Source organism: Schistocerca gregaria, chromosome 6, assembly GCF_023897955.1.
Source record: "Schistocerca gregaria isolate iqSchGreg1 chromosome 6, iqSchGreg1.2, whole genome shotgun sequence".
In the NCBI taxonomy this organism is placed as follows: domain Eukaryota; kingdom Metazoa; phylum Arthropoda; class Insecta; order Orthoptera; family Acrididae; genus Schistocerca; species Schistocerca gregaria.
The window spans coordinates 551,872,620-551,899,665 of NC_064925.1; the positions used below are offsets into that span (position 1 = coordinate 551,872,620).

A 27,046-nucleotide genomic window follows, 5' to 3' on the forward strand; every position below is an offset into this window, starting at 1 on the left:
AATGAAAGTAAACAACTGTGAAATGCAACTGTGCACCTGTCAGCACACACAGTCAGTGCCGAAATTACCATTTGTCAGCCAGTGTAGCAATGCAGCACGTCGACACAGAGGACAATCAACAAAGAAATAAAGCAGGCAAATGTCAAAATACTATCGAAAACTTGAGGGTTGCTCAGTGAGTAATGGAGAGATGGATATCGGAAATTATTAGGTGAGATGAGAAACCAAATAAACAGATTAGGAAGAGAAATATGATTATGACTGCAGTGAAAATGAAATATGGATGGGCAGCACATTTTGTGAGGTGAATGGATGGTGGACGGGTCAGATTACTGATTTAATAGTACCACTTTTAAACTTGCTCTAATAAGTTTCTCCATTTGCTGCTGAAGTACATAGATGGGCAGTAAAATTGCAACACCAGGATGGGTAGCAAGTACAAAATTTTCCTTTTATATTTTTAGTGATTTTGCAGTATACAGGGTGCAAAATTGTGTACTTAGAATTGCCAGCTCCACCAGCAACAACTCTAACATGGCTGGGCACCTATTTGAAATGAGCTTGTATGACAGTTAAGGATATGTCAGTCTGTGCTTCTTAAACTCTGGGCAGAGTTCAATGGCTGGTGAATGTGCTGGCCATGACAACAGTCAAACACCCTATGATTAGATTATATTAGATTATTAGATATTATTAGATTAGATTAGATTAGTTTTTCGTTCCATAGATCCATGCTGAGGAGATCCTCGTGGCTGTGGAACATGTCAAAGCAGGTGAGAACACTACTAACAACTTCCAGTCTTGTGTTATCTTGATGAAAGATAACATTGCAGGCACAGTCAGTGACATTAACTCTTCAGAAATGTAACAACTGCTGTCCAAATTACCAGGTACATGAACCACAGGTGATTGTGTGAAACCAGAGGCACCCTACACCATCATACCAGCTTCTGGGTCTGTATGATGAAAAGTAATGCAGTCTGACAACATTCATTATCCTCAGAGCCTCCACACACAGACATGTCTATCATGATGCTGCATACAAAACTGGGACCCTTCGGTACAGATGATATGGTGCCAATCCTGTGTCCAGTGTTGATGGGTACACCTTTGTTAACACACTTCTCTATGCTGCCTCATCAAGAAAGCTGCAGCTGTCATCACCCTGCAGACAGTTTATGGTGCTCCAGACATTATCACACAGTCCATATTTATATTTTTCTTGCCCATTTCCTGGATCAATGCGATGTGGGTGCATCTGTTCTGCATTGCCAAGCAGAAAATGTGTATCTCTTGCCCAGCTCTAGTCATGTGGGGCCACTAAGGTCCAGCTTGGCCTTCTTGATTTTATGTTGACATGGCAGCTATGGAATCGAGATCAACAGGCACACTGAACAGTAAACTGTAGTGCGTAGTCAACAATCCTGCTTCTGTCAAATTCTTAATTTTGCAAATAGATATTTTTCTTTGTTACATGAAGCATAAGAAGATCTTCTCATGAAGAGCTAATATTCAAATACAATCTTTGAAAAAGAAACCCACTATGTAATGTTTCCACATGTACAGAATGTGGATGGTGTTACTCTCACCTATATTGCACAATTCCACTGAAATACTAATATTGCAGATCCAAACATGTGGTTCACTTCATACCAGTTAGACTTCTGTTTCATGCCACCTATATTGTGTTGAAGTTTTACTAGCCATCAATGAATGTTTGCACCTGAGATGAACAGAATCATCAGATAGACATAGATGGTTCATATCGTGTAAATTTGAGGTGGAGAAACCAAAGGGGAGGGAAGGGGAGAAAGTGAAATGGAAAGGGGAAAAGAAAGGAAAATGGGAACTGGAGCAAAATGGAACTTGTAATGTCAGCTGCATAGGGACTTTATGCAGAGTCAGTAGCACTGAGTGAAAATGTGTGCCAGACCACAATTCGAACCTGGCATCTCTTACTTACTAGGCAGTTACATTAACCACTGCATCATCCAGACACAGTGTTTATTGCAATTGCATGAACTATCTCGGTATATCCCAGACTTGACCCATATTCCCACCTGCAACCTATCACAGTCCCTGTTCATGCTGGCTTCATTGAGATTCCCACAGAAGGTCGAACGTGATTGTGCATTCACACTGAAGGTGTGGACTCTTAGCCCTTTGAGGTGACTCAATTATATTAATGTGTGGTGTCTGTTCTTTCAGGCATGTCCATAAGAATAGACACCACACATTCATATAATATATGGTTCATGTACATTCCACCAACACTTGATTATATCTTGATTTCCCATCTTAAAGATCAAAAAACACTCTGTAGCTGCTGAGAATAGTTTTAACAATACAGAATCTTCCCCGACTCCACTTTCAGTAATGAATTTCTTACTATCTTTACAAAGTCTCATTGAAGCTGCTTTTCAATATATCAACTTGGGGTTTTATCTGCTGTTGACAATCAGGTCATGAGAAATGGAGCACAAGCGCAGACTGGGAAATAAAACTGACTATGGCTTTTTCAAGAAACCATCCTGACATTTGACTAAACCATGTAAACCTAAATATATGAATCCCAAATGAAGCAATAATTCGGAAAAAAAATCATGGACAAGTGACTTAAGTGTGGGCAGGTGATTGAGTGTGCTGCAAAAGTCATGAATTGTTTCATCACAAATCTGGGCATTTTCTTCAGACTGCTTCAGGCAAATGACATGGAACTTCTAAGTAGTACTCCTGAGGGACCATTCAACCTTATGGTAAGAACTCGTGGTGCAATATGGTGTTAAAACTGAAGAACGCAGTAAGCTAAACCTTCACATTTGACTGCACTTGTTTAACTTTTTTTGGTCTTTGAAATCCTGAGTCCATCAACAGAATTAAGCCTTAGTTTTGATGTCATACTCAGAAATGCTTGTTTCATTATGTGTTATGACACATTTCAGTGATCCTGCATTGTTTTTGGCTTCTAGTAGCTGATGAGAGACTTGCTTTCACCACTGTTTTAGTTCAAGATTCAACAATTTTGGAACAAATTTTTCTGTCATGTGTTTCACACCAGAAACACATGAAAAAGTTTCTTAGCACAAGCCATTTGGCATGCCAATAAGACTGACTAATCTATTGGTGAATTGGCAATTGTTTGTAATCATTTCTGTAACTTTTCCCGTGATTTCATTGGTTATAATGTGCTGGAGCATCAAGAGAATCTGTCTGTTTATGCCACTTGTAAGCCCTTGTTTTACTCTTAGCAGACTCACTAAAAGGAAAATGTAACATTTCTAAAACTTTGCTGCACTTCATTCTGTTCTTGTAGCAAAATTTAATAAAATTCTCTGATATATTTTTGTACAAAATAAATAGTCACCAATCCAGCCAAAAAACATTAACCTTTTTTCCTGCTGACAACAGACTAGGCATCTGACATGACACACACTATACAGATACTTTTTCAGATATGTTTACCCATACAACAATGAAAAAATATCTGTGGATCTTACTAACGCAAAATTACAGTATTCTCTTTATCTTTTGTAGACACCTTGTTATTCATTGTCCTATATCTCCTTTGACAGCCAGCTTGTTCCTTTGTCTTAAATTTCAAAGAAGCAGGATAGGACTAAGAGGAATGGACGGAGTCTGGAATGAGACTGTGAGAGAAATAGTGATAGAGAAGCCCTTGTAATGGGCCATAGAAAAGACTAGATTAAGGTGGCATGTAAATGTTAAAAGAATGAGAGTTGTCAGGATGTCAAGACTGGTTCATGATGATAATAGGAAGCAAGGAATGTGTGAAGAAGAAAGGAGAAGACTGGAACAGAGTAGAGAGGGAAGACTGGTGGGAGGGCAGGGAAAAGATGGAGAGCCTTGTGTTCCAGATACACTCAACTACGAGCTAATTATTATTATTATTATGAAGTTAAATTATGGAGGGGAGCCTGATAGGTCTGCAGATTTTTCTTTGTTGACAGTCTTTTATCTTGTTCAATGTAATGGTTTCAGTTTTGTTCCCATTTTGAAAAATTGTGTTCTTTAGCAGATGTTCCTTTCTCTGTTCCTTAGATTATATCATACACCAAAAAGTAACAAAAATATGATGAAAATACCCTTTTCTGTGCACACCAAATGGCAGAATTCCTGTTATCTTTTGAACACATCTTGTTCATTGTACTATACCTATGTTTTCCATACACTGTAAATATAAAAATATTTACCACATACTCACTGCATTCTTGTCTAATGTTCACAGCATATTTCTGTACTCCTATGTTAATTTTTTGTTTATATGTTGTGATGAATATTACTGTTTTATGTGAGAAGTTTTATGACAGCTTACGAAAGGAATGAGTCTGGTCATTCCAGAGATATAGTGATTGCTGCAGTCACAACACAGTACTGGAGACTGTGACACCTGTGACACTTTGAGCTGATTTGGTAGTAGTATTAGAAGATTTAGCACAACTTTGAGGTTTAGATCACAGTCACAATATGAGCTAGACCAGAAAATTGTCAAAATGATCCTAGGAATGGTGAAACTTAATACCTTCATTCAAGAAGTTGCATGATTTGGCCAGAGTTAAATTCTGAAATTTTTCCAAGGCTGTTGAATTTCTCTATGTTGATCTTATTTGAGTGAGCAAGCATTCATAAAAAAATCAATGTGTGTGTTTCATTCAAGAGTTTTTATCTGAACTGCAGGTGAAAAATTATAATATTGACTAGACAAGATTTTTCCTGTTATTCAATTTTAAAACAACTTCAGACACCAAGAAAAGCTTTGGAATTGTACTTCTGAGCAATAACAGCAATATCAACGAAAGTAAGTACACCCTGAGTAATGAGGATTCAGATAACTACAAATGTATGCTCAAAAGGGCACATTTACTTGGAAAAAAATAATAATCTATATCTGAAAAACATGCAAAAAGGATTAATACTAAAAGTAAGTATTACGTTTTATTATGTATGATAGTTTTTTCATTTAAGTGTTTATTGAGTTTTGTATCATTTTGTTCTAACCCAGGTCTCCATGGTCATTGTGAAATGGATTGACTGGAAATAATGCCTATTGCAAGTAGTGCTCTGGAACATTTGAGTTTCAAGAAGGGTCTTGAAACTAAGAACATTACAGTTGCAGTATAGTCAAAGAGGAGCTTGTAAGAGTTCAGTTCGTAACTGCCCTAATTAGCACCCAAATTTACACTGATCAAAGTTATCATTCTGCTATTATACAGTATGACGTTCCACATAAATAAAATTCATTTACTGGATGAATTCATGGGATATTAATCAATACTATTATCCAATGAACAATCTGTTTAAATTGGTAGGAATATATTTCATTACCTTAGATTAAAATTATGGATGGTGTACACTGTTGAAGAAGGAGGCAAGTGAATAAGTCAAAATTCTAAGACAGTAGGAAGCTACACCAAGTCCCTAAAACATTTACAGAATGGGAAAATACAGCCAAAACCAAGTGGTTCTTCAGCAGTTCAGACATATACAATATATTCAATGCTTTGGAGACTGTACAAAAGCATAGAGAGAAGCCAACAACTTCAGAAGTAGTCTGGTAATACTGGGTATATGGTATCAGATAAGGTTGGAAAGGAAAGGTTTAACAATAACAAGAAGCTCATATTATCATGTAGTCGTTTCAGATGTCAGAAAAGTCACATGAGATTTGGGCTCTTTGGGAAATTTTTTATGTAAATATCATATTGCATTAATAGATGGTGCAGGCATGACATTAGTGCAAAGAGTTTTTCAGTCTCTGAGTGAAATGTGATAAGCCTTGGATGAAGTGTTCTGTGGAAGTTATTGATGTGGAACTAGGAGAATCACTCAGGAGAGGGGAGTTCTCACAGGCAGATGTGACTGATGCATCACTCATCACTGTCACATTATAAACATAATTTACACATGAATGCTTCTGGTAAAAGGCTTCTTTTACAGCTAATTATGAGAAGTATTAGTTCTGACCAAAGTGGTATCCATCCTACCCCGATGATAGCCAATGTGTTCCTTATGTCTCTTATATGTTAATTCTATGAAGAGAGAGAGCTACAGAAAACTTGAAATAGCTACTAGAAAATATTGCACTTAAAAGAAAGAGAAGGGTCTTAAAGTACATTCATTTGTTGTTTTCGACCAAAAGAACAGAAGCCTCATGAGTATAAACTACTAATGACTACATGCAAAAATGAAAGAGTAATTGGACTGCCAGTAGATTTGTTGTGCTTATCAGTGTGTCATGTGGGAATAACTGAAATCAAACAGGTATGTTGATGGATAATGCAATACAGCTGTAACACGGTAACCAGGCACTATATGGTGTCCTGGGTGGTTGGGTTTATGGACTGTACGAAGCATGTAGAAGGTGTGAGTGTAGGGAGTGGTAGGAGTTAGGAGAAAGATGGACTCTAGGGATGAGACTGAGGATTTGAGGAGAGACTGAAGAATTCTGGAATGGGATCATTGTAGCAGGGCTTGCAGGTGGGTGAATATGATATCTATTGGAGTCCACCTGACAGGTAGTCCTTTCAGTTCAAAACAAGTTATGGAGCCTTTGTCAGCAGGTAGGATTAAAAGCTCAGTGTCAGTTTTTAGGTGGTGGACTGTGGTTTTTTTCTGCAGATTTAAGGTTAGCTTGCATGTTGAGGGATATGGGAATGATGATGAGGCAAGGTTGGAGGTAAGAAATTCTGGAAAGTTAACAGGGGGTGATTTAGAGGCAATGAGGATGGATCATATATGCTATATAAAGCATGTTAGCATATATGATCCATCCTCCATACTGTGGGACCAAAACACCTATGTAACGAAAAAATACTAGCCATCTGAAGATGGGCATGGTAGCCCAGAACTAGTTATGGCAGTAAAATAAAACATTAAAAAATTATTTGTGTGTGGTTGCATCATTCACTGACTATCATATGGCTGTGGAGTTCACAAGATGAACGTGGATAAAATAACAAACAAAATACTTTTTTCAGCAAAGGTGAGCATTAAGAATAATGTGTAAGGCACATAATTTCACCACTGTCTGTAGCCTTTTTAAGGGTCTTTGGATTCTTACATTTATTTGCCAGTACATTTACTCTCTAATGGATTTTGTTACTGATAATAAAAACTAGTTCCAGTTGCATTTTAATGTATAAAATCACAATATAAGGCAGGAAAGTGATTTCCATGTAGACTTTGCCTCCTTGTTGAGAGTTAAGAGAGGAGACTGCGACTCTAGTGCTTGTTCAACTGCTTCCTATTTAACATTTAGCAATAAATTTAGAATATCTCTCAATTTTGAAGAGTAGTAAGGACATACCTAATTACCCACTCCTTTTGGAAGTTTGATTATGTAGATTTAAGTTTTGAAAGTTCCTATTAACTGTAAGGCAAATGTCCCCATTCATTGCAAAGTGATATGACAATTTGTAGTGAACTGTAAACAAGCCTCGTCCATTACAAATGTAGGCAATTTTATTTTCCTTAACTAAAAAACATATACATTAAGCTATTAGCCAGAGATAAAATGGAGCTTGTCAACATAACTGAGAAAGCACAAATAATCATCTTTTTTCCCAAAGTAGCAGCTTTTCACATTACTGTGTAAGTGGTTGAAGATTTCCTGCTCCGTGCTGAAGCTGATAGTAGATAGTAACTTTTGGTGTAGCATAAAGAGATTGTTTGTAAACCCTGCACTCTTGTTACTGTGTTTCTTGGGTGTTCTTCATTTGTAAAAGTTCCTTTAGGGTGGATTCTGTAGAACACTGTGATGAATAATATAAAAATGTAGTAATTTCAGATAGTATGTCACACATGTTGTCCCTTGCTAAGATCATTGCACAACAAGAGTGTTACATTATCAGAGTAGAATACATGTTCTGGATTTCTGCAGACTTGGTTCTGCTGTAGTAATGATAACAGATCTTTTAACCATATTAAGTAGGGCTTGGGGGAAGATATTTTCCAATGATGAGGGTTTTCACAGAGCAGTTCTTGAATTTCTCCATGAAAAAAGAGCACATTTCTATAATCAACGAATTGAATGGCTGGTAGAATGTTCCAATCATTGTTCACAATGTTTTCTTTTTAATTAATTAGTTATTTCTGTAAGACTAACAAACCATACAGCACTTACCACATTATTCCAGTGACAATTCTCATAATAACTTCATCAACAGTAGTAAAGAATTCAATCACAACTTCAGCTTTGCGCCCCATTGTTCCAAGGACTGTACCAAATACGAGGCAGAAGAATATAACTCCAAGAGTATTTGTGCCCTCCCTGGAAAGAAAGATAAATAATTTTATATAGCAAAATATAGTAATTTTTGTACAGTCTTGTGTACTTTACTTGGATCAAGCCTTGTGCTGCATCTACATAAATGGTCTCGCTGACAGTTGTGACTACCAATTATTCATTTATTTGCAATGCAATTTGTAGAATCTCTGTTCCTTGTTTCCTTTTTATTAGGGATGTATAAGTAAGGTGCACCGTACCTTACCTTGCAAATACAACTACACATACTCATGAATTTTGATACTGAAATGGTTCTTGTAGAGAAATTGCAGTTTGCAACTACATAGATAATAAGGTGAGGTATTGGCAGAAGTAGAGCTGTGAGGACAGGTTGTGAGTTCGGCTCAGAATCCCGGGAGCGGAAAGACTTCCCTTAGGGGAAAAAAAGGACAGGTGTACACTCGCGCGCGCACACACACACACACACACACACACACACACACACACACACACACACACACATATCTGTCCGCACATACACAGACACAAGCAGACATATTTAAAGGCAAAGAGTAAGGGCAGAGATGCCAGTCGAGGCGGAAGTACAGAGGCAAAGAAGTTGTTGAAAGACAGGTGAGGTATGAGCGGCGGCAACTTGAAATTAGCGGAGGTTGAGGCCTGGCGGATATCGAGAAGAGAGGATATACTGAAGGGCGAGTTCCCATCTTCGGAGTTCGGATAGGTTGGTGTTGGTGGGAAGTGTCCAGATAACTTGGACGGTGTAACACTGTGCCAAGATGTGCTGGCCGTGCATCAAGGCATGTTTAGCCACAGGGTGATCCTCATTACCAACAAACACTGTCTACCTGTGTCCATTCATGCGAATGGACAGTTTGTTGCTGGTCATTCCCACATAGAAAGCATCACAGTGCAGGCAGGTCAGTTGGTAAATCATGTGGGTGCTTTCAGATGTGGCTCTCCCTTTGATCGTGTACACCTTCCGGGTTACAGGACTGGAGTAGGTGGTGGTGGGAGGGTGCATAGGACAGGTTTTACACCGGGGGCGGTTGCAAGGGTAGGAGCCAGAGGGTAGGGGAGGTGGTTTGGGGATTTCATAGGGATGAACCAAGAGGTTACGACGGTTAGGTGGACGGCGGAAAGACACTCTTGGTGGAGTGGGGAGGATTTCATGAAGGATGGATCTCATTTTGGGGCAGGATTTTAGGAAGTTGTATCCCTGTTGGAGAGCCACATTCAGAGTCTGATCCAGTCCCGGGAAGTATTCTGTCACAAGTGGGGCACTTTTGGGGTTCTTCTGTGAGAGGTTCTGGGTTTGAGGGGATGAGGAAGTGGCTCTGGTTATTTGCTTCTGTACCAGGTCAGGAGGGTAGTTGCGGGATGCGAAAGCTGTTTTCAGGTTGTTGGTGTAATGGTTCAGGGATTCAGCACTGGAGCAGATTCGTTTGCCACGAAGGACTAGGCTGTAGGGAAGCGACCGTTTGATATGGAATGGGTGGCAGCTGTCATAATGGAGGTACTGTTGCTTGTTGGTGGGTTTGATGTGGATATGTGTGTGTGTGTGTGTGTGTGTACACCTGTCCTTTTTTTCCCCTAAGGGAAGTCTTTCCGCTCCCGGGATTGGAATGACTCCTTACCCTCTCCCTTAAAACCCACATCCATTCATTTTTCCCTCTCCTTCCCTCTTTCCTGATGAAGCAACTGCCAGTTGCGAAAGCTCGTAATTCTATGTGTGTGTTTGTGTGTTTTGTTCATGTGCCTGTCTGCCGGTGCTTTCCCGCTTGGTAAGTCTTGGAATCTTTGTTTTTAATATATTTTTCCCATGTGGAAGTTTCTTTCTGTTATATATATATATATATATATATATATATTAAAAATAAAGATTCCAAGACTTACCAAGCGGGAAAGCGCTGGCAGACAGGCACATGAACAAAACACACAAACACACACACAGAATTACAAGCTTTCGCAACTGGCAGTTGCTTCGTCAGGAAGGAAGGAAGGAGAGGGAAAAATGAAAGGGTGTGGGTTTTAAGGGAGAGGGTAAGGAGTCATTCCAATCCCGGGAGCGGAAAGACTTCCCTTAGGGGAAAAAAAGGGAGGAAAAGGACAGGTGTACACTCGCACACACACACACACATATCCATCCGCACATACACAGACACAAGCAGACATATTTAAAGGCAAAGAGTTAAGGGCAGAGATGTCAGTCGAGGCGGAAGTACAGAGGCAAAGAAGTTGTTGAAAGACAGGTGAGGTATGAGCGGCGGCAACTTGAAATTAGCGGAGGTTGAGGCCTGGCGGATATCGAGAAGAGAGGATATACTGAAGGGCGAGTTCCCATCTCCGGAGTTCGGATAGGTTGGTGTTGGTGGGAAGTATCCAGATAACTCGGACGGTGTAACACTGTGCCAAGATGTGCTGGCCGTGCATCAAGGCATGTTTAGCCACAGGGTGATCCTCATTACCAACAAACACTGTCTGCCTGTGTCCATTCATGCGAATGGACAGTTTGTTGCTGGTCATTCCCACATAGAAAGCATCACAGTGCAGGCAGGTCAGTTGGTAAATCACGTGGGTGCTTTCACATGTGGCTCTCCCTTTGATTGTGTACACCTTCCGGGTTACAGGACTGGAGTAGGTGGTGGTGGGAGGGTGCATAGGACAGGTTTTACACCGGGGGCGGTTGCAAGGGTAGGAGCCAGAGGGTAGGGGAGGTGGTTTGGGGATTTCATAGGGATGAACCAAGAGGTTACGAAGGTTAGGTGGACGGCGGAAAGACACTCTTGGTGGAGTGGGGAGGATTTCATGAGTGTCTTTCCGCCGTCCACCTAACCTTCGTAACCTCTTGGTTCATCCCTATGAAATCCCCAAACCACCTCCCCTACCCTCTGGCTCCTACCCTTGCAACCGCCCCCGGTGTAAAACCTGTCCTATGCACCCTCCCACCACCACCTACTCCAGTCCTGTAACCCGGAAGGTGTACACAATCAAAGGGAGAGCCACATGTGAAAGCACCCACGTGATTTACCAACTGACCTGCCTGCACTGTGATGCTTTCTATGTGGGAATGACCAGCAACAAACTGTCCATTCGCATGAATGGACACAGGCAGACAGTGTTTGTTGGTAATGAGGATCACCCTGTGGCTAAACATGCCTTGATGCACGGCCAGCACATCTTGGCACAGTGTTACACCGTCCGAGTTATCTGGATACTTCCCACCAACACCAACCTATCCGAACTCCGGAGATGGGAACTCGCCCTTCAGTATATCCTCTCTTCTCGATATCCGCCAGGCCTCAACCTCCGCTAATTTCAAGTTGCCGCCGCTCATACCTCACCTGTCTTTCAACAACTTCTTTGCCTCTGTACTTCCGCCTCGACTGACATCTCTGCCCTTAACTCTTTGCCTTTAAATATGTCTGCTTGTGTCTGTGTATGTGCGGATGGATATGTGTGTGTGTGTGTGCGAGTGTACACCTGTCCTTTTCCTCCCTTTTTTTCCCCTAAGGGAAGTCTTTCCACTCCCGGGATTGGAATGACTCCTTACCCTCTCCCTTAAAACCCACACCCTTTCATTTTTCCCTCTCCTTCCTTCCTTCCTGACGAAGCAACTGCCAGTTGCGAAAGCTTGTAATTCTGTGTGTGTGTTTGTGTGTTTTGTTCATGTGCCTGTCTGCCAGCGCTTTCCCGCTTGGTAAGTCTTGGAATCTTTATTTTTAATATATTTTTCCCATGTGGAAGTTTCTTTCTGTTTTATTTATATATATATATATATATATATATATATATATATATATATATATATATATATATATATATATATATATATATATATATATAAGCAAAACGAGGATAATGGAATGTAGTCGGAATGAGTCGGGTGATGCTGAGGGAATTAGATTAGGAAATGACACACTTAAAGTAGTAAAGAAGTTTGGCTATTTGGGGAGCAAAATAACTGATGATGGTCAAAGTAGAGAGGATATAAAATGTAGACTGGCAATGGCAAGGAAAGCGTTTCTGAAGAAGAGAAATTTGTTAACATCAAGCATAGGTTTAAGGGTCAGAAAGTCATTTCTGAAAGTATTAGTATGGAGTGTAGCCATGTATGGAAGTGAAACACGGACGGTAAATAGTTTGGACAAGAAGAGAATCGAAGCTTTCGAAATATGGTGCTACAGAAGAATGCTGAAGATTAGATGGGTAGATCACATAACTAATGAGGAAGTATTGAATAGGATACGGGAGAAGAGAAGTTTGTGGCACAACTTGACCAGAAGAAGGGATCGGTTGGTAGGACTTGTTTTGAGGCATCAAGGGATCACCAATTTAGTATTGGAGGGCAGCGTGGAGGGTAAAAATCATAGAGGGAGACCAAGAGAAGAATTCACTAAGCAGATTCAGAAGGATGTAGGTTGCAGTAGGTACTGGGAGATGAAGAAGCTTGCACAGGATAGAGTAGCATGGAGAGCTGCATCAAACCAGTCTCAGGACTGAAGACCACAACAACAACATGCTTTAGAAAAACAAGATGGATGGAGGGTAAATCTTTGTAATTCAAATGGGTTACAAAATTACCAGTGGTGCATCTAAAAAGCAGTGTAACCAAGTAAATATTAAGCTACCAGTAAGAAATAAACAACAGATGTTTAGTGTAACTGATGAGGCAACATCTGTTTTCAAGGAAGCAGACTGGATTAAATGTAGTTGCCATGAGAATGAATAGCATTAAGCATTATGATTATAGTTTCTAGTCAATACCATATACAGATTAAGTTTATGCGATTTGCTTGGTTGTTAATGTATGCCTTGATGTATTTAACATCCTTCAAGGTTCTCCTTCTTGGTGGGGTATATGAACATGATGCACAAATAAATAAATAAATTAATCAATTAAACATTAGTATCATAAACCTTTGGATGTGTCAAAACATGATGCAAAGAGCTGTACAGTGTAATAATAATAATAATAACAATAATTGTGTATCTTACTCTGGACTGAACTGACAGCCTCAGTTCTTATTCCATGTGGTAACATTTGCATGAAAAATGGATCTCTGTCATATATGTCAAATAAACCTCCAGGTGCAGTGCATATGGGTTACAAATATTTTGCTTCTCCAAATATTTATGTATTCTAATGTTAATCCATTTCTTGTGAACTCTCAGTTCACCCAGTATTAATCTTAAGGGTGGATTTCAGTTTCAAGCCAACATTTTGCGCACTTACCTTACGTTGTCTGTTATGCTTATTCACAAGTCACAGTCTTTGGAATATCAACTGCTCTGATGAGCTGGCCATGTATTAATTCAGTCTGCCTTTGTACTTCATGCAGTGTTGATGTGTATCAGCCTTTATGGTAAAAATATATTAAAATCAAAGATTCTAAGACTTACCAAGCAGGAAAGTGCCGGTAGACAGGCACAATAAAATAACACACAAAATTTCTAGCTTTCGCAACCAACTGTTGCTTCTTCAGGAAAAAGGGAAGGAGGGGGAAAGACGAAAGGATGTGGGCTTTAAAGGAGAGGGTAAGGAGTCATTCCAATCCCGGGAGCAGAAAGCCTTACCGTCGGGGGAAAAAAGACAGGTGTACACTTGCGCGCACACACACACATATCCATCCGCACATACACAGACACAAGCAGACATTTGTAAAGGCAAAGAGTTCGGGCAGAGATGTCAGTCGAGGTGGAAGTACAGAGGCAAAGAAGTTGTTGAAAGACAGGTGAGGTATGAGCGGCGGCAACTTGAAATTAGCAGAGGCTGAGGCCTGGCGGATATCGAGAAGAGAGGATATACTGAAGGGCAAGTTCCCATCTCCGGAGTTCTGACAGGTTGGTGATAGTGGGAAGTATCCAGATAACTTGGACGAGGTAACACTGTGCCAAGATGTGCAGGCCGTGCACCAAGGCCTGTTTAGCCACAGGGTGATCCTCATAACCAACAAACACTGTCTGCCTGTGTCCATTCATGCGAATGGACAGTTTGTTGCTGGTCATTCCCACATAGAAAGCATCACAGTGTAGGCAGGTCAGTTGGTAAATCACGTGGGTGCTTTCACACGTGGCTCTGCCTTTGATCGTGTACACCTTCTGGGTTACAGGACTGGAGCAGGTGGTGGTGGGAGGGTGCATAGGACAGGTTTTACACTGGGGGCGGTTACAAGGGTAGGAGCCAGAGGGTGGGAAGGTGGTTTGGGGATTTCATAGGGATGTACCAAGAGGTTACGAAGGTTAGGTGGACAGCAGAAAGACACTCTTGGTGGAGTGGGGAGGATTTCATGAAGGATGGATCTCATTTCGGGGCAGGGTTTTAGGAAGTTGTATCCCTGTTGGAGAGCCACATTCAGAGTCTGATCCAGTCCCGGGAAGTATTCTGTCACAAGTGGGGCACTTTTGGGGTTCTTCTGTGAGAGGTTCTGGGTTTGAGGGGATGAGGAAGTGGCTCTGGTTATTTGCTTCTGTACCAGGTCAGGAGGGTAGTTGCGGGATGCGAAAGCTGTTTTCAGGTTGTTGGTGTAATGGTTCAGGGATTCAGCACTGGAGCAGATTTGTTTGCCACGAAGGACTAGGCTGTAGGGAAGCGACCGTTTGATATGGAATGGGTGGCAGCTGTCATAATGGAGGTACTGTTGCTTGTTGGTGGGTTTGATGTGGATGGATGTGTGAAGCTGGCCATTGGACAGATGGAGGTCAACGTCAAGGAAAGTGGCATGGGATATGCAGTAGGACCAGGTGAATCTGATGGAACCAAAGGAGTTGAGGTTGGAGAGGAAATTCTGGAGTTGTTCTTCACTGTGAGTCCTGATCAATAAATCTGTACCAAACTTTGGGTTGGCAGGCTTGGGTAACCAAGAAGGCTTCCCCTAAGTGACCCATAAATAGGTTGGCATAAGAGGGGGCCATCCTGGTACCCATGGCTGTTCCCTTTAATTGTTGGTATGTCTGGGCTTCAAAAGTGAAGAAGTTGTGGGTCAGGATGAGGAAAGAGGTTTTAGGTAGGGTGGCAGGTGATCGGCGTGAAAGGAAGTGCTCCATTGCAGCGAGGCCCTGGACGTGCGGGATATTTGTGTATAGGGAAGTGGCATCAATGGTTACAAGGATGGTTTCTGGGGGTAACAGACTGGGTAAGGATTCCAGGGATGGGAGACTGCATGTAATGGGTTGAAGGTGTTGATTTACATAGGCAGAGATACGTCTGACACCATGGCTACATATCTGAACATTCTTTATGATGATTTTGAGGTCCAGCTCTTACAACCAGGCCAACATGACCTTCTGCCGAGTCTTTATGGTAAAATATACATGTATATAGAAAACTTGGGAACTGTTTATTACTTTTATTAGAATCCGTAGCCAGGATCCCATATTAATGACCTCAGACAAAAAGTTATACATCTTCTGTGATGGTCACATAGGATCAACAGGTTTCACATCCAACACCATGGCTACATAACTGAACATTCTTTATGAAGATTTTGAGGACCAGCTCTTACAACCAGGCCAACACGACCTTCTGCCATTGGTTATTTCGCAGCTAATGGACAGTGATCTATGATCTTCGATGAGGATAACCTCCACTTTATCAACTCCACAGCGACTGAGTGTTATGCAGTTACCTCAGCTTTGTTTAGCCGGATTACGCACAACAGCAAGTGAAAACTGAAGTGGACAATCTACTAAATAGTGTGACAATAGATCACTTATAAGTAGTTGAAAGGGACCGAAATTCGCACACTTACTTTGATTCTCTACATGCCACGACATCAGTTACAGTAGTGCGTGTGCAATGCCACAATTTGTGCAAAACGCACATGCAGTCAACTATTACCAAGCTGCACCAGCCTTGCCTTCCTCACAAATCAGTAACAGACATTTTTATGCATCCAGTCCACCACAACGAACCACTGGATCAGTGGCCCATTTTCGCAACCACGTGGGTACGAGTGCACCCAACATAGCCTCTTCACCCAGCAACATTGTACTATGACAGTGCAACTGCCAACAGGTTTCACCAGTGTTTTATGGTCCTACCAGGATGGGTGTGTGGCAAGTGTGCACAGAAAACTCTTATTGTTGCCACTTCAAGCTCCAGGCCAGCCCCCCCCCCCCCCCCCTCCCACCCCCCACCCAGCCGGGCGACCTTGATTCCGACCATACAACCACACGACACGCTCCTTCCGCACTACCATCTGCATGTGCCGTGCTGGGCTTCCACGTCTTTTCCAAGTTGGACAATGTCAGTGTTATTCCTACATTTTCTGGTCCAGTTTACGGGCCCTCATTACGCGCCACTTGCCCGTTTGCTCTCACGTTACCGAGTGTGCCTGCCGCGTTGTGTTTTCATGCACCTTCAGAGACATTAGAACTAGCCATTGTTTGGAATGTGTGTGCTAGTAACATTTCCGCTCCGGTGATGCCGGATCCCAGCATGAACTCTTGTGCAGCGGGAGCGCAGGCCTTCAAAGACATGCGCAAGCCACCTTCGTCTCCACCTCCAGGCCGCCTACCCAAGCTATCTCCCCTATATGACGAAAATCCAGTTTCATGGTTCACACTGCTGGAGCACCTCTTTGAGCTGCATCAAGTGACTGATGACAACTCCAAGTTCCTATCTTTGGTCACACACCTTCACGACCACTTGGATTTAATTTGTGATCTCCTACTTTCGCCTCCGCTGCCACCGAAGTACAAGTTTGTCAAGAAAATGATATTGGACCAACTTGCCTGCGTGCCACAGGAACTGATAATCAAGATTCTTTATGAGGAGCACCTGGGGGACTGCACTCCATCACAACTTTGGTGCCCCTCAGGTTACCCGTGAGTGAACACATTATGCCAGACGTCACCCTGTGGGCAGTATGGTCTGCCAAGCTACCTACCGACCTACAGACACACCTACTGCAGCACTCTTTCGAGTCTATTGGTTCTCGCCTATGCATCGTACATCAGTTGTATGTGCTCCTGCGCCAGAAACACCCAGCTCACCCCCATCGCTGTGTGACTCTACACCTCCTGTTTACCAACTGTCCACAGGCAAGGGCAGAGGCAGGGCCCATTCCGCTTCCACGTCTTCTACACTGCCAGGCAGTACTCATTCACTCTATCATCTTTCCAAGCACTCAAGACTCGCCCATGCTCCATACATTCTGTTTATGTCCCAGAACAGATCAACGAGGACAAGCCTCCCCCGCTATCATAGTCACTGCCACCACCACATATGGCTCATCCGTACTGTTGGTACCACAAGATTTTTGGGGCCGAGACCAGGAAGTGCAGGTTACCTTGCCAACACCCAAATGCCGACTGCAGGAACAAAGTGATGCCGAGTCCTGCGAGGAACTTCACAGGAGTCCCCTAACATTGCACTCCGTCCACTCATCCCCTCGGCCAAGCCTAGTTGACACTGGCGCTGGCGTGTCTGACATACCTTGATTGTTGGCTCCTACCGACTTGTCACCGATGAAGTCACTCCTACGAGCTGTCAACATATCGACATTACAAAATGTTGGTTCTGTGAAAGTGATGGTGCACATATCCCCTTCTCTGCATTTCCCGTGGACCTTCTACATCGCCGACATTGATGAACCTATTCTCGGTATGGATTTTTTGTACCGTTACAAGCTTTCCCCCAATGTAGTCCAGTGTTCAGTGTTACACTACTCATCTAACAATCAGATTCCATTCTCCTCATTCAGTTTCCGTCACAACGTGGGATTTAATTCTCGAGTGTTCCACCCTCATGGGCAAGATTGTGACCTGCGTCACTAACCTACTTTCAGAATACGACTCAGCAGTGTGCCTCCACCGGGAGAATGATGAGTTGAAACAATGCATTGCTCTCACTTACAACGAGCTCGCTTCAGCCCTCACCTCGCTGTTGAAACTTCAGTCCACAGTTCCTTCACTGGATCGAACTTCATCACCAAGCATTAGTTCGAACACTCATCAGGTTAGTTCAAAAACATTCACTGCATGTGACGATTCACGTTCAGTGACCTCTGCAGTGCCCAAGCACCCACTATGTGCAGTGCCTTGTGTTTCAAAAAGTGTCTCTAATAACAGTCACTTGCACAGCATGACCACACCCACTACGCAGGCAGCCACCTCGCTTGTTGATAGACATTCCCCCTCTCCTGTGTGCCATCCAAGCAACTTGGCGGTCATCGCTATCCCTCGTGCGACGCCAGTGCCTCTCTCACCTGTGCCAGTTACCCAAGGCAAAGTTAACAACAGACAGTCGCTGCACGCCCCACTCTGCTCTGTGCTGCGTGCGCAGCCAACCTCTACACACAAGTGCACACCGTGCTCGCGTAATGGGCATGTGACTTTCGTGCTGCCTTTTCCCACTTGTGCTAACAGCTATGCCCCATCACCCCCACTCATTCCAAAACTCCACATCAGTACATTACTCAGCCTTGTGTGCAGTTCTCAGTCTCTTTCATCACTGATGGAACGACACATAAGATAATTACCACTGCTGACCCTCCTATTAGACACAAGGTTAGACGCCTCAATCCCATTAAGTTGTGCGCAGCATGGCATCAGATTAAACTTCTGGAGGCAGGCATTCTGTAGCCATTGGACAGCAATTGGTCTTCACCAATTCTCCTTGTCACCAAACACGATGCTTCTCTTTGAATGTGTGGTGATTACAGACCTTTATATGCTCGCACTGTCATGAACAATTACCCCATGCCAAACATAAACGATTTCACTCATATGTTATCGGGCGCCACAATCTTCATTGTGATTGACTGCAAACGTGTGTGTCACCAGATTCCCGTAGTGCCGGAAGAAATTCCAAAGAATGCGATCATCACGCCACTCAGTTTGTTGTAGTACAACTTCATGCTAATCGGTTTAAAAAATGCGGCACAATTGTGGCAACATTTCATTGACTCAATCTTACGACGATTTGAGTTCTGCTTCGCATATCTGGATGACATACTCATTTACAGCAAATTGACTGAAGATCATGAAGATCATTTATTCCAGGTCCTCCACACTTTGGCATCCAACGGTGTCGAGGTCAACAAAGAAAAATTCCAATTGCGTCAGTCTTCTGTGACATTTCTCGGTTTCACTGTCTCCGCAGACGGAATACAGCCTCCCAAATCCCATGTGCAGGCTATCATCTCATTGCCACCCCCAGCTACATACAAAGAACTCATAAGTTTCCTAGGTCCTATAATTTACTACTGCCAACATCTACCTTCTGCCGCTGCCATGCAGGCCCACCTGACGGACTCGCTCTCCATGCATTAAACCAGTCTGTTGGACTGAACCCATGCCAGAGGCTTTAAGGGCTCTTAAAACAGCTTTAGCTCACGCAGTCATACTCGCCCACCCTGATCCATCTGCTGATTTGTTCATCACTACGGACGCCAGTGACATCGCGGTCGGGGCAGTATTACAACAGAGCAAAGGTGATACAGTTTCATCACTTCATTTCTTCTCAAAAAAACAGTCTACAGCACAGAATAAATATTCCACTTTTGATAGAGCGCTTCTGGTGATGTACAAGGCCATCAAACATTTCCGCACTGGCATCGAGGGTCGTCATCCTTTCTTCATTCTTACTGATCACAAACCGCTGGTGGACACCTTCTTCAACCTGCCAGAGGATACTCCCTCCCCACCCCACCCCCTGGTGTTCCCACCACTTTGACCTGGTCTCTCAATTTACTATGGACATACGCTACATCAAAGACACGGAGAACATCCCCACTGATTTCCTCTCGTGGATCAATGCCGTTTCAAGTATCATTGATTTATCTGACCTTGCAACTTTAAGGCTTTGGACAAGGACACTCTGGTTCTGCTCATGGACGTGCAGTCTTTGCTCATGCTTACTGAGGCTAAGTTCCCTGACATTTTGGACAAAGTGTGGTGCAACTCTTCTACAGGCATTCTGCAGCCTTTGCTCCCACCCATGCTGCACTGACAGGTTTTCGACGCCTTTCATAATCTCGCCCACCCCGGCATCTGAGCCACCACTCACCTCGTCACTGAGAGTTTTGTGTGGCAAGATGTGAAACGGGACTCTCAAACATGGGCATTCAGCTGCATTTCCTGTCAATGAAACAAAATAGGACGTCACACCTCTCCACCACTCGGCAAGTTTGTCATCCCTAAGGGATGTTTCAGTCACATGTATATTGACCTTGTCGATCCCCTGCCTCCACCAGAGGACCACAGGTATATCCTGTCCACAATAGACTGAATGTCTTGTTGGTTGGAAACCGTCCCCATGCCCAACATCACAGCAGAAACTGTGGCCAAAGGATTCATTTCTTCTTGGATCACTAGGTTCGGCTGTTCATCCACCATCACAACTGACCAGGGTTGACAGTTCAAATATGCACTTTTTATGATTCTCTGTAATCTTTGCAGTATTAAAAAGGTCCATATGACAGCCTATCACCCGCAAAGCAACGGGTTGGTGGAATGATGGCACTGCACCCTTAAAACTGCACTCAGGTGCCATGACTGTCTCTGGTCCGAGGCACTTCCTTGGATGTTGTTGGGCCTATGTTCTACATTTAAACCAGATTTACATGGGATGATTTCCGAATTCGTTTTTGGCAAAAACCTGGTTTTACATGGGGAACTAATTCTCCCCTAAGACCCCAGGGATCCCCCTCCTTACCAGACTTTATTGGAAGGATGCATGCAGACTTTAGAAACACCTGGCTACACCCACCTGTCAGCCATTCCCCACCTGACACTTACATGCCAACTGCACTCAGTTCTTGCTCACATGTCATGCTCAGGGACGACTCTGTCAGACAACCCTTACAACCCCCTTTACCTTGGCCCTTTCGAATGTACTCCGGAGGGGCGAGACGATGTTTCTACATTATGATAAAAGATTGGCTGCAAACCATTTCGCTATAGAGACTCAAGCCTGCCTTTGTTGACTCCGACACCCCTCTGCCATCCCAGTTGGACTGCCCAAGCCCATGTTCTTTTGACGAACCCGCAAACGAGTCAGTTATACCTACGGTTGGGTTTTCTCCATCCAACAATTCACCACTGCAGTTCGTGGGTTCCTCAGACATATCATCATTATCATCATCCCCATTCACAGGTTTTGAAGACATTTCTGGTACTAGAGACACAGACGCCACGTCCTTCGTTTTGTGCTGCAACTTACCAACTGACCGCATCGATAACGTGTTGATTATGGTATTAGATAATCATGAGCTTGTACTGCTCACCAACAGCACAGATCTGACCCCACTACGGAACTCAACATCAAGGTAGTGCACTGCTTGTCCCTCCCACAAGAGTGCGACCCGCCATGTGTTCGAGCTTTAATTTCTTTGGATGCCTCAATCTGCATTCGGGGAAGGCACGCTCATACACCACCTCCTCTCCCATACTGCTACTCCTGAGTTGGCTGATGCATCATCCCCTCTCCCTCTCCCTCTCCCTCCCTCCCCCCCCCCCCCCTCCTCCTCCCACTGGTTTTCAGATTACGTTTGCACCGGCAGCCGCCCTCTGCAACTTTGCACGCTTACCACATGAAACCCCCCCCCCCCCCCCCCCCCCCAAATCAGGTCTCATAGGCTGTACTCCATACTGTGGGGCAGAGAAGGGGGGGGGGGGGGGGGTGGCATCGATGATAGGTCACATCGACCACACAAATTACAATCTTTGGAATATTAACTGCTCTGATGAGCTGCCATGTTTAACCCAGTCTGCCTTTGTACTTCATGCAGTGTTCATATGCATCAGTCTTTATGGTAAAATAGAGACAGAGAGAGAGAACACAAAAATTATCTATACATATTACCAAATAATTGTTCCATACCTATTTTTTTCTGTCCATATGTAAGTAAAGGTTAATCTCAGGAACTGCTGCAGGGATATGGATAAGATTTTCACTAGTAGATACAGTGATTGGTGAGGAAGGTTTGCATGTATAATTTATTACCACTACAACGTACGAGTTGTCTAGTCAGAGCTGGAGGAGGTCACTAACTAGGTCACTAAAAGCAGTATGTATTTGGGCTATGATGGTATATCAACCGAAATATTAAAATCTTGTGCTGACTTGGTAGCACCTACCTTCAGTTCTGTTTGTAGCCAATCAATCAGTCAACATATATTTCTTAAATGACTGAAGTATGTGATAGTAATAAGCATTTATTAATGTAGAGATTAGCAAGTGATTGAATTAGCTCCATCTCCTTACTTCCTATATTTTCAAAAATGTTTATGAAAGTTTACAACAATGTTGCAGCACATTTCTGAGTATAAACACTCACCAAAACAAATACATGATTCACAAACTGTTTTATCAGAACTGGACAAGAAAAATTACCTTGCTTCCCAAAGCCTTCAATTATGTGCACCACAGGCCTACTAAAATGATGTGGTGTTAAATACTTCCCCTTTGTTTGGTTTGAGCGTTGTCTTGATGACAGGAAATGGAGGGTTGCATTAAGAAATGATACCACAGGAATAAGCCATGTTTGGAGTGGTGCCTATAAAAACATTTTAATTCCATGCAGTGTATATTGTGTGAATTTCCCACAGAATCCTGCCAAAAGTCACAAGGTTTCATTTCTTTACTAGTGAGAAAATTAGTTATTATATATTGCATAACAGAGGTATGTTGACTCCTGCATACTCAAAATGCAACTGATTGATTACGTGTTGCATGATGATTAGAATAACAACACTGTCTCCAAACAGCCCAACGTAACTAACATGAGCATTAATATCGCCAATGGCTCATTCTACATCCCCACCACTTATGTTTGTTACCATCATCATTACATCTCTCACCACAATGGAGTAAATTTTTTGATATGCATATTGTACAAAAAGATGCTGTATTTTAAAATAGTGATTCTTAGCTTACCTATACTTTATAGTCCTCACCAACTCTGTGTGTGTTACAACTGTCTCCTCAAGTGCCTCTTCTCCACTACCTCCTCCTGCAGTATCTGCTCCTGCAGCAGCTGCTGAAGCCATCAGCACAGCTCCCGTACCATTTATTGACCCATTATAAGGTGGAGCACTAATCTTGGGTGTGTACACTGTATGAGCCTACAAAACATCCCACACGAACCAAATAAAATACCAAAAATGTTTTGATGAAAATAGTATGACATTCTAATTACATTTTTTCTATCTATTGTTATTAAAGGTAGGAATATAATAGAGGGAAAAATTCCACATGGGAAAAATACATATAAAAACAAAGATGCTGTGACTGAGCAAACGGGAAAGTGCTGGTAGATAGACACAATAAAAAACACACAAACACACACACAAATTTCAAGCTTTCGCAACCCAAGGTTGCTTCATCAGGAAAGAGGGAAGGAGGGGGAAAGACGAAAGGATGTGGGTTTTAAGGGAGAGGGTAAGGAGTCATTCCAATCCCGGGAGTGGAAAGACTTACCTTAGGGGGAAAAAGGACAGGTATACACACACACACACACACACACACACACACACACACACACACACACACACACACACACAAGAGGTTGCGCAGAGATGTCAGTCGAGGCAGAAATACAGAGGCAAAGATGATGTTGAATGACAGATAATGTACCTGTCCTTTTTTCCCCGTAAGGTAAGTCTTTCCACTCCCGGGATTGGAATGACTCCTTACACTCTCCCTTAAAACCCACATCCTTTCGTCTCTCCCTCTCCTTCCCTCTTTCCTGATTAAGCAACCTTGGGTTGCGAAAGCTTGAAATTTGTGTGTGTGTTTTTTATTGCCTATCTACCAGTGCCTTCCCATTTTGTAAGTCACAGCATCTTTGTTTTATATATATATATATATGTGTGTTATTAAAGGTAGTTTACATACAAATTCAGAAGAGTCATACAAATCATTTTTATTATAGTATGAAGAATGTATAGAAAAATTTTCAGTATTCAAAACCACCACCTCTTTATTTTGGATAACTTCAACTTCTGCATAGCCTTTAACATTACAGTAGTTTCAATTACTCATTTTCTTATCCATTTTTCATATCTACCATGAATATAATTTAAGCTAGATTCTGTAACTGAGCACAAGATAATAGTTGCAAATAATCATCATATTATGGAGGTGGAATATCATATTAGAAATAAGCATATCCTTACCTGTTGGAAAGCTGCTTGGAACAAGTTGTCTGGGAAGACGTTTCTGCGTAAAAACAAGACTTTACTTTAAAATAGACATATTATATTTTCTCTATGAAACTTTAAGAAGATATTACTGTGACAAGTGAATGAGGGAGGATTGCCTTTCTGATTTTAACTTTAGCTTTTTATTGCAAGTTATGTTTATTATGAAGCAGTGTACAGCATTATGAGTGTAATTACTTCATTAAGCATGAGTGTAATTACTTCATTCATTGTCCAACATTTAGGTGCGTGTTATCTTGGCATGTCATTCCCTCATTGGTACTGCTACATATTGGAGGCAGAGCATCATTTCTCATATTTTCTCCTCCCCTCCTTCAGACTATGCAAATAGCAAAGCAGTAGAGCACAGACTGCATGGAGGTGGGCTCATACAGGTTTTATGAAAAAATAAAGGGTTAAAATTATGCAAACAGCATAATTCATTACCTCATTTAACATTTGTTTATTTGTTTACATAATGTGGACTTTTTCAAATTAGTGTAGCTACAGGAAATGATCTCAAATACTGATTCTACTTGGTTGAGGTAGCACAGGAATGACAACACCAAATGGTGGGTGCACTTAAACAGGAAATAATGTCAACTAGTATCAATTGAAGTGAACTTTAAATTTGTGCCCTTCTAAGTAGATTCAAGTTTTTTCTCTGTTTTCATAAATTACTTCACCAAATGCCAGTACGGTTCCTTCAAGATGGCCGCAACCAATTATCTGTACCATCCTTGTCCAATGGCCGAGTGGTTCTAGGCACTTCAGTCTGGAACCACGCTACTGCTATGGTTGCAGGTTCGAATCCTGCCTTGGGCATGGATGTGTGTGATGTCCTTAGGTTAATTAGGTTAAAGTAGTTGTAAGTTCTAGGGGACTGATGGCCTCAGATGGTAAGTCCCATAGTGCTCAGAGCCATTTGAACCTTGTCCAAACTGGTTTCCATATGCAATGACCATGGAATGTTAAATCCTGCCCTTCCTTCCTTGGGCAAAAAATTATTTTGAAGTACTTGATTTTCTCAATACCATCTCCATCCTACAGTTTTATGTGACTTTTCAAATGAATATAGTATTAACTGTGTGTAATGAAGAAAGTAAGTTGTAAATATAGCCCTATATTCTTGCAATAAATTCTTTTTGCATTTACTTACCAGTTGATCGTCTGACGTCTTCTACATAATTCATTTAATGATAAATGTACTGTTATCCTGTAACTCAGTGTAAGCCATGGCTGTGGCTATTAATGGAGCAAACGTTGTGTCCCTATTCCATAGGCAAGGGCCACAAAATGTTTGATGGTTTCTCTTGTGAAATAAAATCGTTGTTGACAAAATTCCTCCTTTAAATTTGCACATATCATATCATGTTCCAGAAATTTTGCATACAATGAATCTAACAAAGAGGTGTCACCTTACAACATACATACATAAAAAATAAGTAAAATACACTGACGTACAGATCTCTATATCCCCAGGTTTGAAATTACTCTCTACCAAATGTTCATAAATGTTTTAGCAGATGAGTATAGGAGATATTAGCTCCAATTTCTCATAAATATGAAGGACATCAGACATTTTATCTTTCTTATTGTTTTCCACTAGGATGGTACATTTGTTAAAAGCCTAGTGATTAAGTAAAAACAACTAACTGTGTCTTTAGACTTTAAGGCAAGACAGTTTATGACAAATTAATAAAAATAGTAACTGAGTTAGATCTTACCATTCTGTGAGATTCTCTCTTTTTTTAGGTAAATCTGATCAATGGGAAAGTTTCATTGCAGCAATTGGGCCAGCAGGGTCAGATAAACCCTTTATTATAGGGATAACTTCTGTTTCATGAAAAATAGTTGAATTTAGATATTAATTATCAGTTGGTATTACACTGGGTGTTCTATTCTCATTTAGAGTGCTACTGTGGGATCAGAACCAAAGCTGGACATCCGTAACCAAGCAACCTCAATTGGAACTATCTGAGTAAAAATCTGTATCAAAATCTCCACATACAACCACTTACGAGTTATTTCAATTAACTCTTTTAGTAGACCCTGTAATTGTGTAATGAAGTTTAAAACATATCTAAGCCCATTACCAAGAAATAGCACAAAAAGAGCCATTCATTGTATTACTCAATGCAGTCTATGACTGGTGACGTAGTTCCATTTTTTATATCTACAAGTTCTCTTCTTTTCTTCATGTTATGCCTGCAAATTTGTATCCCATGTAGATATGATGTTAAACAATTTTTGAAACTTCCAAATGATGTTCTTTTATGAGTAATACATCTGTAGAGATAACTTTATATTTTTAAGTTCTGTGTTAATAAGAGCAGCTCATTTTCCTTATTCAACAAGTTTCTTGTTGTTTGGTTAGAAAATCCAAATGTATTGTATTCGTGACCCTCTGTACTGTACAATTTCCAATTTTTTGCTTCTTCATTGATTGTTGCAACTGTGTCTGTAGTTATTATTTGTATCATATAATTCAGGTAGATAAAAGATCTAACCACAAAGAAGTGTCAGGAGAAAGCACACAAGAAATATGGAAAGGCACAAGCTTTCAGAGCCAGTGGCTCCTCCTCCTGGTAGAAGGGTTCAAGAAAAAGGAAGAGGGATAAAAGAGGAAGGAAGAGG

General features: G+C 41.8%; 1 protein-coding gene across 3 annotated transcripts in view; it reads right to left on the minus strand.

Annotated features, from left to right (window-relative positions):
• LOC126278987 (excitatory amino acid transporter) overlaps window positions 1-27,046 on the minus strand; it is a 355,583-nt gene that overhangs the window by 19,274 nt on the left and 309,263 nt on the right. For all 3 annotated transcript variants that reach the window (XM_049979292.1, XM_049979293.1, XM_049979291.1), the window contains 3 exons: window positions 24,386-24,428; window positions 23,145-23,332; window positions 8,141-8,287 (listed from right to left, as the gene is read on the minus strand). In XM_049979292.1, the coding sequence (XP_049835249.1) occupies window positions 8,141-8,287; window positions 23,145-23,332; window positions 24,386-24,428 (378 nt within the window). The remainder of the gene's footprint in view (window positions 1-8,140; window positions 8,288-23,144; window positions 23,333-24,385; window positions 24,429-27,046) is intronic.